This window comes from Alligator sinensis, unplaced genomic scaffold (genome assembly GCF_000455745.1).
Source record: "Alligator sinensis unplaced genomic scaffold, ASM45574v1 scaffold386_1, whole genome shotgun sequence".
Classification (NCBI taxonomy): domain Eukaryota; kingdom Metazoa; phylum Chordata; order Crocodylia; family Alligatoridae; genus Alligator; species Alligator sinensis.
In genome coordinates, this window is record NW_005841996.1 from 678,932 (window position 1) to 696,951 (window position 18,020).

The 18,020-nt window shown below is 44.5% G+C and overlaps 2 protein-coding genes across 2 annotated transcripts in view; one reads left to right on the forward strand and one right to left on the reverse strand.

Moving 5' to 3' along the window:
* LOC102384022 (dynein heavy chain 5, axonemal-like) overlaps positions 1-2,226 on the forward strand; it is a 303,673-nt gene extending 301,447 nt beyond the window's left edge. Inside the window, exon 76 of the mRNA XM_025201485.1 lies at positions 754-2,226. Coding sequence (XP_025057270.1) covers positions 754-972 — 219 coding nt within the window. The 3' untranslated portion in view covers positions 973-2,226. The remainder of the gene's footprint in view (positions 1-753) is intronic.
* Positions 2,227-2,968: 742 nt separating this feature from the next.
* Positions 2,969-18,020, reverse strand: part of CAVIN4 (caveolae associated protein 4) — a 47,876-nt gene continuing 32,824 nt past the window's right edge. The window contains exon 3 of the mRNA XM_006021500.3: positions 2,969-6,121. Within this exon, the coding sequence (XP_006021562.1) occupies positions 5,465-6,121 (657 nt within the window). The 3' untranslated portion in view covers positions 2,969-5,464. The remainder of the gene's footprint in view (positions 6,122-18,020) is intronic.

The following is an 18,020-nucleotide window of genomic DNA, read 5'->3' on the forward strand; positions in this document are numbered from 1 at the left end:
TTATCTGCAGCCAAAGATGGATCCAGAAGGGGTACAGTGGTGTGGATGCACCCCACTTTTGGATTGGGCTGCACCACAGCAGCCTCCTAGGACTATTTTAAACCCCTAAAGGGGGTTAAAATCCTCCCTCCCCTCCTCTTCCCCCATCCCTCACCTGCTGCTTTTGCATTCCCTGATGTCCCAAGAATGTGGGATGTACCAGATGTACCAGAGCTGTTCCTGTCCACCCCAGCCAGGCTGCATGTGAGCTGGGCTCAGCTGAGCAGACGCATCCCCTTGCCTGTGCCTGCCCCAGGGGACAGGGTAGGGAGGGGGTAACTACTTTCCCACCCTGCTGTTGCTGTTGTTCCTGCCCCAGATGAGCTCAGCCCTGGTGCAGCCCGGCTGGGGCAAGCAGGAACAGCTTTGGTGCTCTCCCCCCCCCCCACACACACACACACTCTGCCCTCAGAACAGCAGGGAAAGCAACAGTGGCAGGCAGGGGAGTGGGAAAGGAAATGGGAGAGGGGATTGTCTCATGCTTTAGGGACTTTAAAAAGTCCCTGGAGGCTGCCTGTATTGGTGGGAGTGGAGGAGGCTGGGAGCTAGGGGTGCAGCCACCCCTGTAGTGTGTGTTGCTGCTCCTGCACCCCCTTTAGAGAGAACTTGGATATGCCCCTGTCTGCAGCCAACATTAATTTTGTCTTTGGTGGGTTCCAGAGGCTGTCCCATATCTCTCTAATTCTGAGTGCTCTGTCTTATTGTTTTCTTTAGGTACTATTCACAAGTCTTCCAGTGGTCCATGTGTATGCTATCAGCACTACAGTGCCACCAGATCCAAAGAAACTACAAGGAAACATGTACTCCTGTCCTGTGTACAAAAAGCCTCAACGAACAGATCTAACATACATTTTCTCCTTATATCTGAAAACAGTGCAAACCCCTGATCACTGGACAATGAGAGGTGTTGCACTACTTTGTGATTCAAAATAGTGCTTATCACAGCTATACAGTTAAATAGGAAGACCGGGCTACTGGCTTTGGGGATTTGTTGCATGTAGCATGAAGTACTAGTTAACTACACGCAGATGCATAAGCGTTTGCAAATGAGATCTGTAGAGAGAGCTATACCTGCATATAGACTTGCTTAACTTTTTTTCCCAGAAGCATCTTTAACTTGGAAACATCAGCCAGGAAACTTCACATCTCTCAGATTGAAAACATTTATAGGTGAAAAGTCTAGATACCGTGCAGTTGGTCCAATAAAAGGTATCGCCCACAAGAATAATAGTCACTTTGTATTCCCATTTGCTGCATAAATTAGCTCATTCTAGTACATGCTTCATTCCACATTCATAATATATGCATATTAAAAAAGCCCTCTTGCTTGTAATTACTGCTCTACGTAGATTTTATAGTGATTCTTTTGTGATTCTTTTCATCTAGCTCCTCTTCATTACACACACATTTTTCATTCAAAATGTGTAATTACAAATCCCTGTTTCAATTCCAAACAGATCTGCTGTGGTGTTACTCAAGATGATGTAGAATAAGTTTATATACACAAAAATGCATGCATATACACATCTAATCTTTAGGCATTCTTACTTTTATTGTGCTAAGAAATATATATTGTGCTAGGAAATATTTATTGTGCTAGACAGATGTATTGTGCTAGGAAATATACATTTACACACCCAATCTGAACATTACCTCCTTTGAGCATAAGGTCATAGAGGTTGTGTATAAATGCATGTAACATTTTGTGCAGGTTAGGAAATGCTGACCTATACGCACAGTAAGGAAAATGCACACACATCCAATGAATAGCAGAAAGATTTGCAGTACTGTCCCCCCCCCACACACACACACTCAAGAATGCAAGAGACAGAAACCTTCAGGAGGTTGCAGGGAGTGCCCCTGGGATTGGAGCGTGAGGAACAGGAAAGGGTGGGCAGTACTTATTTTTTGGTGGCAGCCTTGAAAGCAGCAGAGCCAACATTGATGTGGCCTTCATAGCTGCTGATTCTGTGTCCTCTCAAACCTTGCACTCATCAGCTTCCTCAGAGCTGCTGTGCTTTGCATCAGTGTTACTGATGGAAGTGAAAGGAACATGAGATGGCATAGACACAGCTCCACCTAAAATGGCTGCAGTTTCTATCTGTGTGTATAAACCTCTAATGTAACCAAAGGCGGTTGCATTTGCCCTTTAAGTAGTCAGGTTGGGGGGGGGGGGTTCAAACCCAATATAAAGCTACTGGGAGGAAAAGTGTTGTTTGGCTTTTTAGTCCAGACAATTTCAAAGTAACAGCTGTTACTTTGAAAGAGGGAAGAAGAGTCTGTCGTTCATGCCTTTCTAACAACTTTTCTTTTTCTTCCCACAAATGCCTCCAGTTTTTCTTTCTATTTAAACAGGGATCCAGCAAACTGGTTCAGAAACAAGATTCAGTTTCTCATGTGGTCAGATTTATTCTGTACTTAGACACAGCAGGGCTCTTACTTCCAGGAGGAATTACATTTGTGCACATGCCAACAATTAGCTGAGAGTGCCAGATTTTTTGTTCTTGGAAAACAGAATGGAGAACAGGAACTTGAGGGTCACATTCATTCTCTGAGCTGCGTGCAAAACGCTCATCACACAGTCTGAGCCACTGACGCCAAATGAGCACACATGCCAGAAGGCTTTCTCCGCTTCCTCCCTGTAGAGCAGCTACTTACATCTCCTGACTTCAGTGAGAGCTAGAGATTTGAAAGAGAGTTCAGAACATCTAAACTTCAAAGCAGACACTATTTGGAATTGAATGTTTCACTGTATGGAAACAGAGGCTCTAATAACTTTTTTTTTCCCTTGACATGGGAAGTCAAATTAACCTTGATAGCCTAATAAGCAGCAGAAGCAAACAAAGAAACTTTCATAATACATGGCTGAAATGAAGGGTATCATTTAAGCCTGTAAGCAAATCATTTTCTAATCAGTCTTTAGATGTGATGATGTACAAATTTTATTTTAAAATAGTCTTGATAGAATTTACATGTGATGTTTTAATAAAATCCCCATGCCAATTGTCAGCCCTTTTCTTTGTCAAGTGAAAATAAAATTAGAAAAGCTACCGACTGTTCCATTGCAGCACTTAGTTTCCAGCAAGCAACCATGGAAATCATTTGTATATTGAAGTAATGTGTGTCATTTGATAGCTTGTAATATGTATAAAAGAAACAGAATGAGTTTCTACAGGGCTTTTTATTTCAGTAACCAATCACTCTTTACCAATCTAAGAAAAATCTCAAACCATGCATAACAGTACACTGACCAAATAACATAAACAGTCAACCTGATTCTCCATGCAATCTATGATATTTATAGTGTGATAAAGAGCAAGAAAAATATTACACAACTCCATGAGCTTCAAGGAGTTTCTTTTGTAACAGCAAGAACTACTTGAAGCTTTTTATTTTTTATAGCAATTAGGGTAAGGTGTATAATTATATTTTAAGATAATTTCTTTCTCCCTTGCAGTCCTCCTGCTTTGCCTCCCAATGCAATTAAGTCAGTTGTCTCAAACTGGCAATGTTAATCTGATTGGAAGTGTTTGAGATGTCATTTACACAGTACATTATTAACCCTGTATGACTAGTGTTTCATAGTTTCTGTTATAGTTAATCCTTCACTCAGTCTAGGTACTAAAGACTAAATGAAACAACTGCCAGGCAAAATATTGGAAATCAAACTGGCTCTGTTTTAGTGACAGCTTTAAGAGTTAAGGCAATGTCCCCTAGATAACTGAGCTGTTGTTTGCTGTCAAAATGGGACCTTGGACATGAGGTACATGCTTACAGCTGTTGTCAGTACTGTATATGCATCACAATTGTTAATATCTAATTTTGTAAATTTGATTTTACATAAATGCTGAGGAGACAAGTCAATTTAAGCATGAATGGGCTGATTATTCAGCAAGGGCAGTGGTGTTACACACACATCTTATTTCAGGGCATAGATTCATTCTTGCTTCCTCAGTGCACCAGACACATGACATTTCATGTTTGGAAATGGTGCCTGTCTCATAATCCCTTTGGCTATGACTGGTCAATAGTGATGAGAAAGAAATAGAGCACTAGGATATGGATTGACTTGTGTTACACTAGTTTTTTGCAGAATTGATTTTAATTGCTGAGGCTCAGCAAACTGCAGGAAGAGGAAAACAAAATATTAATTTTGCCTCAGCAAGGACCTTAAAAACTGGTTTACTCCTCACAAATCTTAAACTGGTTTTAAAAGGATATGAATGGAGAAGAGGCATAAATATAAAATGGTTCAGGCCCTGAGAAGGTGAACAAAACCTGCTTTTTTTTCAAAATCCATTTTAGTTCCTCCATGCTTGGTTTTTCCAGCTATGACTCAGTATCTGCACATTTCATCGTGTTTTGCTTATACCATTGCCTTCCTCGAACTGCACTATACACCCTGTATTAAACTTTGCATAATACAGATAGTCTATTTGAATTCTCTCCATCCTTTTGATATTTCCATGTTCAGTTTGCCCCATCATTTTTTAACCTCCTATTACTGCAGAAAGTTCATCTCTTGGCTTCCTCAATCACTTTCCCCTCTTCACTCCCAGAATTCTGCAAATCCTGTAGTCACTTCTGAGTCGTCTTTTTGCCGCTGAGGAAGCTGGGGTTGGTCTCAACCTCACAGTCCTCACAAGCCTAGCATCTCTGCTGCCTTTTTGTTTTACCTCCCTTGAAATGAAGAATTTCTGTCTGCTTTTTGAACTGGGCCCCGAAAAGAGAAGCGCACAGCAGTAGCAAGTCATGTAGTCTCTTCGCTAACAGAAAATTACAGTTTGGTTACGACGTGCTGTTCAGCTAGAGGAGTTTCCCTGAAAGAGCTGGAGATGACATGGTCTGCATAAGATTGAAGATAGAAAAAGGCTGTTGTGTAAATTATAATTTGCTTTTAAAAATATAAGGGGGTTTTCTCCCTGTGATGCACAGGGGTAACTGGGCAGCACTGGTGTACTATGTACAGCTCTGCCCTGTCCGTTGTTGGACCTGGAGTCATTGCAGGGTGCAGGCAGATGGTGGGGAGTTGGGAAGCTGAGTGCCCCCTCTGCCCCCCGGCTCCATTCTGGCATAGTCTCCAAGCCCCTGTCTTGGGCAGCACCTAGGGCCCGTCTGCTCACCCCATTTCCTCACCCATTGTTACACTACTGCAGAGGCGTACACGTGTAACTCCCTTTCGCATCAATAGGAGTTACACATACATATCAGTGAGGGAGAGGAGAAACTCTTAATTCTATTTATATGACTTAATGATAAGTATTTTAATATATTGGCTAATGCATGTATAAATGATAGAGCACCATTGATACATTGTTCTTACCTAACAACAAAATATCACACATTATGCTTAAAAGCCCTAATGAACAGGTACCCCAACTTCTCAGTTACAATGGCAGTAATATAGTAGACGTTACTTGACCATTTATACCGATTGCTTTAAGTCCAGCAGAGGAACATCATCTGCCCCTTCTTCTTTTGTCTCCTGTTTAAGAACTGTTGTTTCAGGGGCGACCACACCTTTTTCTGCTGGCTGGGACTCACGTTTTGTTCCACTGCCTTTGTCTTTCTTTACTTTAGTAATCACTTCCGTGTAGGAGATCTCTTCTGTGACGGGCTCTGCTGCCCCACTCTCAGCAGGTGCATGTCCCCCAATTGCCTGGGCTTCTTCCTGACCTTCAGCTACTGTTCGTTCTTTGTTTTTCTTATTGATCTTGAAGGTCTCCTTAGTTGGAGCTGCTTGTGAAATTGTTTTCTTGAATCTTAGCCCAGATTGTTTTAGCTTCTCTCCTGACTGCCGAATTCTCTCTCTCCTCTCTGGCGTCACTATTCTGCTTTGGAGCCTGTTCACCTTCTTGCCAAAATTTTGTCTGGTTTTCTGCATATTTTCCCTTGAAAATGCCTTTTTGATATTATCTATGCCCTTCATGCCTGATTTTTTGAACCGGGATGCTCTGCTTTCTTCTATGTAATATTCTTCATCAGAAGATAGATCATCAAGTGCAAAGATATCATCATCTAGATTTTCACTTCTTGTCCTCTCTTTGATAACAGAGAGAGAGGAAGGACATTCTGTCTCCTCCTGTGAATTAAAACAGAGAGTCAACTTTGTGCTACAGAGTTTTAAAAGAGCTGGTCATTTAACTATGCTATTTCTTAGCTTGTTATTGTTAAGTATTGCTAATTGAATTCAAATACTGCAGCAGAAAGATGCTATACACTCAGAACCTATCACCATCATTTGTATTCTATATAGAACTGGAAAAATCAATTATGCAGCCTCTACTAAGCTCTGTCAACACCACAGTTGGTTAGAGAGCTTTCTTAAAAGTGGTAGTGTGTTCTAAAAAGGGGCTGACATTTGAAAATTATCAAGACTGTGTCCTGTGCTTAGTGTGCTTAAATGGATAGCTGATCATATGGCCTCAGTTTACAATTATAAAGATATTTTCTAGCTACCAGTCCTCCTATTCTGAGGTTGGAGACTGCCCACTGCATTCTTTCTGCTGCACCCTGTGCTGCACCCTGACCACCAGTAAAAAGCATCTTGCATGACAAATTAGCCCTTCATTTCTGTACCACCCCCAATATCAGCAAACTAATGACCAGTGGGTCTTCTAGCACGACCTTACTTACAGTGGTTTGCTCTACTGTAATTAGCTGGACCTAAGCAAACAATACTGTGGATGCACATGAAAGAACAGGAGTCAACATACATTCTCTTTACTGTGTTGGGTCTGCAGGGCCAACAGTAGTAAAAAAAAAAAAAATCACTAAAATGATCGATAGATTCAGTAGGCCCCCGGAGTAGGTCTGCTGCGTAAGAAGCCATTTCTATAATCTCTTTTCAAAGTCATATTTTCACCATTCCACTCTGCAGCAGCAGCAGACAGTCAAAGCTTGGAAATGCCTGAATGGCACTTTTAGTACCATTGTGTTACTATAATAATCAACCAGTAAGCAGACACATCATGTATTTGTGAGTCCCTACAGTATGCCTTTGATGGAGGTTATTGACTACTGCATCAATCTCTTTGATAACCACTATGTCCCGTGTCATAAGTATTGTGATTTAATATTTTATGTGTCATCACACATACTAAATAGCAGGACTATATGATAAAATGGATTTGCTTTACACCTTTGTCCTTCTTGACTGCATTCAGTCCGATAATCCATCTCAGTGAATTCAACTGCAAAGATCCTCAACCCTCCTTTACAAGACAAGGTAGCCCTTTTCTTCAAAAAAAAAAAAAAAAAGAGAGAGAGAGATACAGGGAAGCTATACAGTTAGAACTAAATCATGTATTATCTTGATGTACCCAAGTGGCACCTACGTGACTGCGTAACTGCAGTTTTTGCCCCTTAGGCACTATTTGGATTCTTCTTTCATGTGTGAGACTATGCTTGCCATGAATTTCCCTTCTGAGCATGCTCCAAAGGCTGAGCTCTGGCTGCTGAGGCTTCAGGGTAGACTAGAAATGCCTGGGCTTGCCTGTGCTGCTAGTAAGTCCTGAAACTTGAGTTGCAGAAAAAGCATGAATAGTAACTGTTTGAAAGAAGAGGACGGCAGGCCTCCCCACTCTGAGGTCAATAGGTGTGACCTTGCTTAAGAAGCAGCATAGGTGACACGTAGGGAGGGACGGGGGTGGGGGGGAGGCATGTGACCCCCCCCAAGAGTGCTAGCACCCCCCCCCAACAGCGAGCACTCTGGCTGGTAGGGGGGCACTAGCACTAGCATGTTGCCAGCTGGCTGCTGGGGGACCCCTCCCTAGTTATGCCCTGCTGCCCCCTCCCCAATTCAGGAGGCACCAGTCACCCATGTGGAGCAGGAGAGACAAGTCCTAACTCCTTCTCCCCCAGGGCAGAGTGTGTTTGACCCTACATCTCCTGCTTTCTATCAAAGACATTAAATCACCAGGTATAGGCTATGCACTACCCAGAACAATTTCTAGCCCTTTATGTGAAGCTGGCCTATCGGGTAGTGAAAAGGCAAAGAAAGATATATAGTGTGGGAAGGAGATGGGCAAAGCAGAGGGCGGATGGCTAAGTCAAACAGATATTGCCCTGGAATGGAATAAGCCCTGGGTTCCGGCTCCTGTCCTTGAACTTGATATTCATGGTTAAATAAATGGGATAATATCTGCCTTACTGGGACCGGAACCTGCACCTCTTCAAGTCAGCATTCAACTCATTTAGACACCTTCCTTTTGCTTTGCAAGTCTTCTAGTCCTTTTCTCTTCTAGCTGCCCTGTGGGCTAGCTTCTGGTGCAGAGAGCCTTCTGGGTAATTCCTAGCCTATGGGCTGATGGTTAGAAAACTTGGTGGGGAAGTAGGAATTATAGATTTAAACCCTTTGTGATACACAGGAAAGGGTGGACCCTGGGTCTCCTCCTTTCTGGGGAACTGATAGAGCCACTAAGCTACCTTCTCTATTTTGCTTCCAAGCGCTACACTCATACCTGGGCAATAATGTTCTGCCATAGATGGAAACAATATGTGAAAGTGCCAATAATTTCAGCTACATAGCAAGGTACCTGCTAGGTGCAAAAAAGTAGTAGTAGTATTTAGTATTAGTATTTAAAAGTATTTAGTCTTGTGCAGGGGGTCAGTATCTCAGCTATTTTGATGATACAAATGCCTGTGGAAAAGAGAGATTCTAACAGCCACAAAAGCTAAAGCCATATTGAAATTATAATTATATCTGAGAAACCCTTACATGGTACTTTATGTACAAATAAAGTTGAAGATTAGCATTCAATAAAAACATCTCTCAGCTCTAGAGACAGTCTCTTAAAAAGAGTAGATCCAGCCAGTAAGCCATATACTCATATAATATATGATAAAAAATAGTTCAATGTGAAGTTTCCCATACATTTCTGAAGGTGCTGGATCAATCCTATACAGCCAGTTGTGGCTGACTGTATTCACATGCATAAGCAGAAAACTCAGAGCCAGCAGCAGGTATGTCAGTGTGTGTGTGTGTGTGTGTGTGTGTGTGTGTGTGTGTGAGAGAGAGTGAAGGGGGGAAGGGACTGGAACGCTCATGCACGCACGCATGCACCTGCACAAAGATCGTTCAGAACAGCTCCTTACAAAGCCTTGAGCAAAATACGTGATATATTCATGTGCTTTGTATAAGGTATTCTTTCCTGTTTGTAGGATTATTCCACCTGTGTCTCAGAGCTTGTTGGAATTTGGTCCCAACCTTAATCATAGTTTCTTAATGATGGACAGTTTTGCAGGAGTGAGTCTATAAAAGGACCACTTGGTTTAACTTACGTTGTTGTGAAATCACTTCCTTTTATACTATACTGCAAAGTGAATTAATTACTAGCCAGAAAGGCATATGCCATTTTCAAAGTGACTAATTATTACAAAGTCATGTTTAATTTTACTTTACAAAATACCACCCATCAGTAATATAAAATAAAATATATTAAGCAGCTTGACAAATAGAGACGTGTTGATTCATTAAAACCCTACAGTAAACTGGCTGTTAATGCCTATCAACATTAAGGAAAAATTATTTTGCTTTGAATTCAACAGAATGCTATTTAAATTAGCTGTCAAAAACAAAAGAACAAGCATTAGAATACTTTGTTAAAAGTCCTGATTAACTTGGGAAAATTAACATTAATTAAATGAAAGCTGTTAACCCCTCTTCCCTTTTATAAGAAAAAGTTGAAAGACAACTGTGTGCTAAACTCTGAAAGGTTATAAATTACAGAAGAGTACATCAACTGAAACAGTAACAAAAATTTGAATATAATAAAATTATACTCCCTGCGCAGCAGCATGCAGCCGCACACCACACCTCCCAGAGCCAGGAGTGCCCGCCAGCTGTGGGCCATGGGGGCAAGGCCTGGCGTGTGGCCACAGGGAGCCCCAAAGGGAGTGGGCAAGTGGGCACAGGCAGCGCCCACTGGCTGCAGCACAAGGCCACGGTGCAACGTGTGCCCCCGCGCCCACTCCCTGCGTGGCACTCCACAGCTGCACGCCATGTTGTCCCCCTCATGAGCACCCACCGGCTGCACCCCCTGCACCCTGTGCCACACCCCGGGGCCAAGCCCCAGGCCAGGCGGCCACAGCCAGCAGGTGCTCCCCCTGCTGTGGCCGCTCCCCACACCGTGCCCTGCGGCCACAGACCACTCCTGCCTACACGCTACACGCCCCCATGAGCTCTGTACACCCAAGGCTGCTGCCCATGCCACACAGCCACAGCCAGTGGGAACTCCCTGTGCCATGGCCACTCTGCGCCGTGCCCCATGGCCACACGACACCCCCCTTGCACAACTGCATGACACGCTCCCCTGTGCGCCCTGTGCCACACCCTGGTGCTGCTCCCCGCACCATGCAGCCACAGCTAGTGGGCGCTCCCCGCACTGTGCCTGCTTCCCATGCCATGCCTGACGGCTGTGCGCCAGCAGTCGTGCACTGTACCCCCTGCGCCACACCCCGGGGCAGCCATCAAGTGCTCCCCATACCAGGGCCACTCCCGCATCATGCCCTGTGACCACATGCTGCCCTGCCCCCGCGCAGCCACGCACCACACTCCCTCGTGCCCAGAGCGATGAGGAGTCAGGGTGGAGCTGGGCATGACCCAAAGTTGTGGCAGGAAGTGTTGGGGAGCAGGGCAGGACCCGGAGCAGCGGGCAGGGAGGGCACGGGCCAGACGCTGTTCTCCCCCCTGCCCCCTCTCCCCCAGTCATTCACGATGGGCATTTTGCTAGTATTTCCATAATAATAACTATTCTGAAACTTCAGTACATACAAAGGTTAATACAATCTGGTGACATTCTAAGAGTGTCTCATATAAGAAGAAAACTTAAACTAGATTAACTGTTTAGGCACTGTTTGGGCTAATTGTTTTCTCCTCTCTGTACCAAATACTTCGGTGAGCATTTACTTGCAATTTTTAACTACTGTGATCTCTTCTTTGTATCTGAATTTACAGCTCACTACTTACAAGCATTGATATACCTTTCACAGAATTAAGCACTGAGAACTATAAAACACTCACGGTATGTTCTGGGGTTAAGGTATGTAAACTGAAATGCAGGAGCTCTGGAGACTATTTTGCTAATCCTTTGCCAAATCATTTGTGTTCCCTGTTCCACTGTTTTTAAATTGGCCTGGAGAAACAAGGTGGAATACAGCCAAAATAACTTGAAATTTTACATCCTACTGAGTTCCTTTGATAGAAAATGCTACAGAAAATACAATGTATTAGTGGAGTTGGCCAATATTTCAAAGATTGTTTTCAAGCTAAATAATATTCAATGTCCGTAAGCAGTTAGTAAACTTGCCACTCTGAACTACCAGCTGTCTTTGTCATTACTCTATCAAAAACAATTTTTTTTGTGTGTAGTAGCGAGGCAGGAGAAAGAATAAAAGTTTGTAGTTCCCAAAGTTTAGAGGACAGTACGTATCATCACTAGGCAGGGAATTAAAGTTGGGCATGAGGAAAGGGGGCTAAGGGCTTGATTATGCTTCTACTAAAACCAGAGGCAAAAGTCCTACTATTTCATGTGTGCAGTGTCAAGCTCAAATCTGATTGACAACCATCCTACACAACTCCACCAGGAGAAGCTTTTCCTGTCTACCATCAGCATGATGACAACGTTTTTAAAATAGTCAAATCAAATTTAAAAAGGAAGAAAATAGCTGGATCCCTCCTACTCCTCTGCAAGTACAATTCTGTACCAATGTAGTTACTATGCATGGGGTCCTGTTTCTCTTTTTTTCTATGGCATCAAGCTGAAGTGGTCTAATCTCGACTCTGGACTTAGGCAGGCTACACAACTAACTACATATCTTAGATTGCATTAATACAATAACCATGTATGTAGCTACCATGCATGGGATCCTGTATTGTTTCCAAAGCCATGTAATAACTATGGGTGCCTGTACATGAGCACAGAGGTTGCTCTGATGCACTGTAATTGCAACGCGTCGGAGCAGACTCAATTAATCAGGTCTGCGTCTCGTGTATTAGCATCCCTGAGCTTCAAAATGGCAGCGAGGGCACTTGAACTATAGCTTGTTCAATGAGCTGCAGTTCAAGTGCCCCCACCACCATTTTGAAGCACGGGGACACTGATACATGAGAAACTACGGCACTTTAATTAAAGCGCTGCTTCTCCCAGCCTGGAGCATGTATAAAAGTGCCCTATAATTTTAACATTAAAACTAGAAAATCATAGAATCATAGAAGTAGGGTCAGAAGGGACCTTGTAGATCTTCAAGTCCGACCCCCTGCCTGGGCAGGAGGAAAACTGGGCTCAAATGACCCCAGCCAGGTAGGCATCGAGCCGCTTCTTAAAGACCCCCAGGGTAGGAGCCAGCACCACTTCTCTTGGAAGTTGGTTCCAGATCCTAGCCGCCCTGACTGTGAAGTAGTTCTTATGGATGTCTAATCTGAACCTACTCTCCAACAACTTGTGCCCATTATTCCTTGTTATCCTGGGGGGGCGCTAGGGGAAACAAGGTCTCCCCCAAACCCTTCTGGTCCCACCTAGTGAGTTTATAGATGGTCACCACGTCCCCCCTCAGCCTTCTCTTGTGAAGGCTGAACAGGCTCTGGTCCCGTAGCCTCTCATTGAAGGGTCTGCCCTGCTGTCCCCAGATCATGTGGGTGGCCCTCCTCTGAACCCCCTCAATGTTGTCCACATCCCTCTTCAAGTGCGGTGCCCAGAACTGGACACAGTACTCCAGCTGTGGCCTGACCAGTGTCCGACCGTGACCTCGCATTGTCGGCCCATGTTCATCTTGGAGTCCGTAATGACTCCAAGATCCCTTTCTGCCTCCGTGCTCTCAAGAAGGGAGTTTCCCATTTCATATGTGTGCTGCTGGTTACTACTGCCCAAGTGCAGCACCCTGCACTGGTCCGTATTGAAACGCATCCTGTTTTTGTTAGCCCACCCCTGCAACCTATCCAGGTCTTGCTGCAGTCTTTCCCTCCCTACCAGCGTGCCCACCTCCCCCCAAATTTTGGTATCATCAGCAAATTTAAACAGGTTGCTTTTCACCCCGTCGTCCAAATTGCTGATAAAGAAATTGAACGGTGCGGGCCCAAGGACCAAGCCCTGGGGGACTCCGCTGCCCACTTCCCCCCAGGTCGAATATGACCCATCCACCACCACCCTCTGAGTACGACCCTTCAGCCAATTTGCAATCCATCTGACTCTGTAGGCATCCATGCCACAGCCGCCTAGTTTTTTAATGAGGATGGGGTGGGAGACAGCATCAAAGGCCTTGCTGAAGTCCAGAAAGACTACATCCACGGCGACACCTGCATCCAATGCTTTTGTGACCTGATGCTGATGCAATACACAGAACTGCTCTCATGCTTAAAGTTAAGCCTGTGCCTGTTTTGCTAGAAAGGGGCATGAGTGCTCAGCAACTCACCACGTTGAATATAATACAAATAGCTTTCATGCTCTTTACTTATTTGAGCATCGACTAAATAGTGTACAGTATTAAGAGAGGCTATGCTGATTTTCTCCTAAGCCAGAGAGGGAAATAGTACATTTTTTGCATTATCTGTGAAATGGGATATGATTGAAGGCTTCCTTGTAATGTCGATGTACAATGAAAGAGTTAAGATTGTATGCTTGACTGCAATTTAGCTTTTTCTTCTTTAGGGAGCTTAACTTTTACCTATCAGCTCATTTCCACTGACACAACAAATCAGCACCTCCTACCATGAAACTATCAGAACTCACAGAGCTCACATATGTCTATCACAGAATGTGGTATATATCTCATCCAGTGCACCAGATGCCCTCATGGAAACTATGTGGGTGAAACTATAAAAAATATGTACCAGAATGAATGAACGCAGGAAAAAGATAAAGGACAGAGACACATGAACATGGGTAGAATGTTGTTCACAAATCAGCTATTCCCTCTCTGACTTCACAGTTCTTATGCAGGAGGCAAATTTACAAAACATTTGCAGAAGATGGACCAGAGAACAAAAATTCAAAAGCTTGCTGGACACTAAAAAGGCCAACGAATAAACACAGATATCAACTTCATAGCTCATTACAATCTATCTGCAATCCCTGCTAATTTCTCTACTCCTTGGTGATAAGGCTCCTCTTCTCTCGCCCCCTAGTCAGGTTATCCTTTTCTATTGCATTTCTTTGTCTGTTTGTTACTCTTGCTAATGTCTCTTTTCTCATATTTTGCAGCTGGGCTCCATTCCTCTAAGCAAAGTGTTTTTATATACATATAGGACACATCTGCATGTGCAATGAGTTGTGACTAAATTCATTGTACATTCAGCTAATGTGCATTAAGTGATTTTTGGCAGGTGTCTACACGTGCAGAAACTTGGCACTAAATTTAGTGCCAAGCCTCTCCAGCCCTGCCATGTGCCTCTGTGGCCACCAGGGGGAGCTCCAGGGTCTGGCTCCAGCTGCCAGCACTTGGCAGCCATCTTTAGAAGCCAAAAACCTGTTGCCAGCACTTGGCAGCTGTCTCGGACGGCCAGGGCCGACTCGAGTTACGCTCGTACGTCAGGGCGGGCTGGTGAATGGAGAGGCAGACACAACTTATTGGTTGCAAAAACTTTACTCACGCCGCTTGCAATCACGACGCAGGTGGTCCGGTCGTCGGAACAACCACACGAGTTGTTCCAGCTGGCGAGGCCCAAGCCAGTTAATCCATCCGCAATTCGAAGCCGGCGGGGAAAGGGGTACGTCGGGGTTGCGCTCGGTGACGGGAAGAAAGATTGATGGTTGATCAGTCTATCGATCGGCAGCCACAAGTCAGATAACTTCAGAGGCACTCTGCAGCGTGCTCAAAGCTCTTCGACTTGGGCGGAAGTCGCGCGGAATTTTAAACGGCCAGCGAGCCAATTACTCGCCGCCACGTGTGAATAATTTAGCACTGGCCAATAACGGGGCACAAATTTGCATCCAAATAGTGGGAACTCTTTGCACCGTGCATCTCTGTGCTGCAAAGAAGAAATGCATCCTGCAAAGGAAACTGCAAATTAGCGGGAACTCTCCTGCACGCAGGCTCTCAATTGCAGCAGAACACTCTGCCGTGCAAAGGAGCTCTCATGTGGCCAGGAAATTCCATAGTGCCGAGGCACAAAAATCACTGGGTCGTGACAGCAGCCATCTTGGAAACATAGCAGATCACTGGCCAGCCCCTTCCCTGCCCAGGAGCCTGTGCCCAGCTCAGATGCAGCATATAGTACCTCCCTTTTTGCCCACCCTGCCTCCCTTCGTTATGACTGCTCCAGCCTCTGCCCCTGCCAGTGACACCCAGCACCGCGCTACCCCGTGTTCCTGCTGGCCATGGTGCTGGCCTTGCTGGCCCCAGGCCCCAGGAGAGCTGTGCACCCGCCAGCAGAGGCCAGGGCACCAAGTGCAGGAGGCCCTGGCTGACCCTTTCCTCCTGCACTCCCCTGTCCAGCCTGCCTGCCCCACTGCCCACACACCCATTTGTTGTTTTACACAGGCCATTTGTTGTTCTATCTGTTACTTAGCTCAAGCTGTGACTTTCTCAGGAAGGGTACCCTGTGCCCCAAAACTTGTCTACATCCTTTCCACCCATGCAGTTGTTTCAATAAAAGTTATCACCCACAAAATCCTTGCCTCCCCCATATTTAGTGGGCACTCACAACTACAACACCACTCTCACATTATTACAGAAGTAATAGATTTTTAGGACGTGGGCATAGTGGAATAAAATCACCCATGGACACCTAATATGGAACGCAGTGTATCTACGTTATCTTTGAGAACAAAGGTCGGAGCCAACTGCTTAGTAAACTGATGTCTCCAGGGAGAGTTATATTTAAGACCTGATGTTTATAACACTAAGCCATTTTTCTTCTAGCAAAATGTGAAAGCTCCATGGTCATTGCCATCCCTTGTCTCTCCTTTTCAATTTAAATCACAGCTGTAAAAGTTTCAAAGCTGTATTTTATATGTGCACAATGGACTTTGCAATGCCATCTTTTCATGGGCTGCCAATCTTCTAATTGGTCTGCACCAATGTGCAACTTGGAAAGCTTTCAGGTCATGTCATTTTCTACTAGCAATGAAAGTGCTCACTGAACAAGTCCAGGTGCCAAGGGATAGCCGATGCAATACAGAAAGGGAATGCATAGAATGAAGCAAGTATATCTGCCTCACTAATCTCACAATGTGATGCAGAGCATTTTCCTGATCCCAAGCAGGTACTGGAATTGCTTTGCTTCCACATTTTTTTTCCTTTTAAAGAATGTGGGAAATTCTGTAACACATAAACTACATTAAAAGAATACCGAAGTTGCAAGGACACACTCACACAAAAGCTGCAAAATGGCTAAGTTAAAGGTTCCTGCCCATACAGAACAATATAGTGCTATTATGGGAACCCCATGCTCATTTGTTCCAGCATCACTTCTGAGTTACTCTATTTTGTATAGTGGATACAGAATGGGGAGGGTTACATAGCAATTTGGTCTGTTACAGAAATCTTTCACCTCATTCACTACAGTTGTTGTATGGTATGCAATTAGTGAGACGGGTGTTAGTAGCCCCACTGCTCAGCTGTACAGGGAAAGAGGAAAATCACTCTTATGGTTACGTCCGTGAAACTGGGCAAGGACAGGGTTATTTTGAAATGCCTTCCATGAACTATAATCTTTCCTAAATCAATTGAATCTTTGTACATCGGTTCCTTGTTTTTACCATGGAAATAATACCACTTCCTGACAGCAAAGGTTTGTTGTGAGGATAAATTCATTAGTATTTGTCCAACACACACAGAGTCAGACAATGAGCCCCACTAAAAAGTCTGAAAAAAAGTCATGCGGTCAGTAACAAATGAGGCATGGGGCACCCCCTGAACAATGAGGATTAAGGGAACTGTTGAACAGCTGCCTCTTTCATTGAGTGCTCTGAAAATAATTTGAGTCCTTTGAAAATAATCAAATGCATACAGAATAAATCATGTAATGAAAGACTACTGTATATCATAATGCATATAACAAGAGGCCAGAGGTAACCTAGCATGGGTAATATTAACATGGCCATTTCCTGAGTTTTTATATCATTTGAAACCAGAAGGGATCTTTATAATCATTTACTTTGACCTACTGTATAAAATAAAGCATAGGATTTTCCTGAGTTATTCCTGCATCTTGTTGAATAACTCCTGGCTGATTTATAGAATATCTATCTATAGATAGATCGCTCTCTCTAGATAGATAGATAGATAGACAGACACACACATACTCACCCAGAGCCTATCTGGGTTTAAAGATTTCAAGTAATGGTGAATCTAGCACAGGGCTTGATAAACCATTTAATTGATTTTATACCCTTACCATGAGAAATGGCCTTATTTCAGGTCAGAATTTGTCAGCTTTTTACTTCCATGCGCTGTACCTCATTCTCCTCGTGTGTGCTAGTCTCAAAGCCCCAAACTTCAGCAACATTCTTCCCATGGAGCCATTTCTAGGACTTGATCATGCTGATCCTTAACTTTGGGCTAACTAGAAGGAAACTAGAAGCCTAACTGGAAGGAAACTCAAGGATCATCCAGCCCAGGGCTGTCCAACCTCTAAGTGACTGTATGCCCCTCACAGGCCACTCTAGAACGGGCTCCACTAGCAGGGGCCACACCAGCAGGAGCCATGGGCCCCAGAGCTTGTATGCTTCACCCTCCACCGCTGCGTCATGCCCCCAGGGGTCCTTCCTACTGCACCATGTGCCCCCCTCCCCTCCCTTCCCCTCCCCTCCCCTCCCCCTGGTGCTGTACCCAGCATGCCCCCTGCTGCACTGCAAGTTTAGGCACTCCTGACACTGCACCATGTGTAGGGCACCTCCCTATTGCACTATGTGCCTGGGCACCCCCAGCTGCACCACATGCCTCCCTGCACCCCACCTTGTGCAGAGCACCCCCTGCACAGCTTATATCCCTCCTGCTGCTGCTTCCCAGCCCCCGCCCTGCACTGTGCACTCATGCATTCC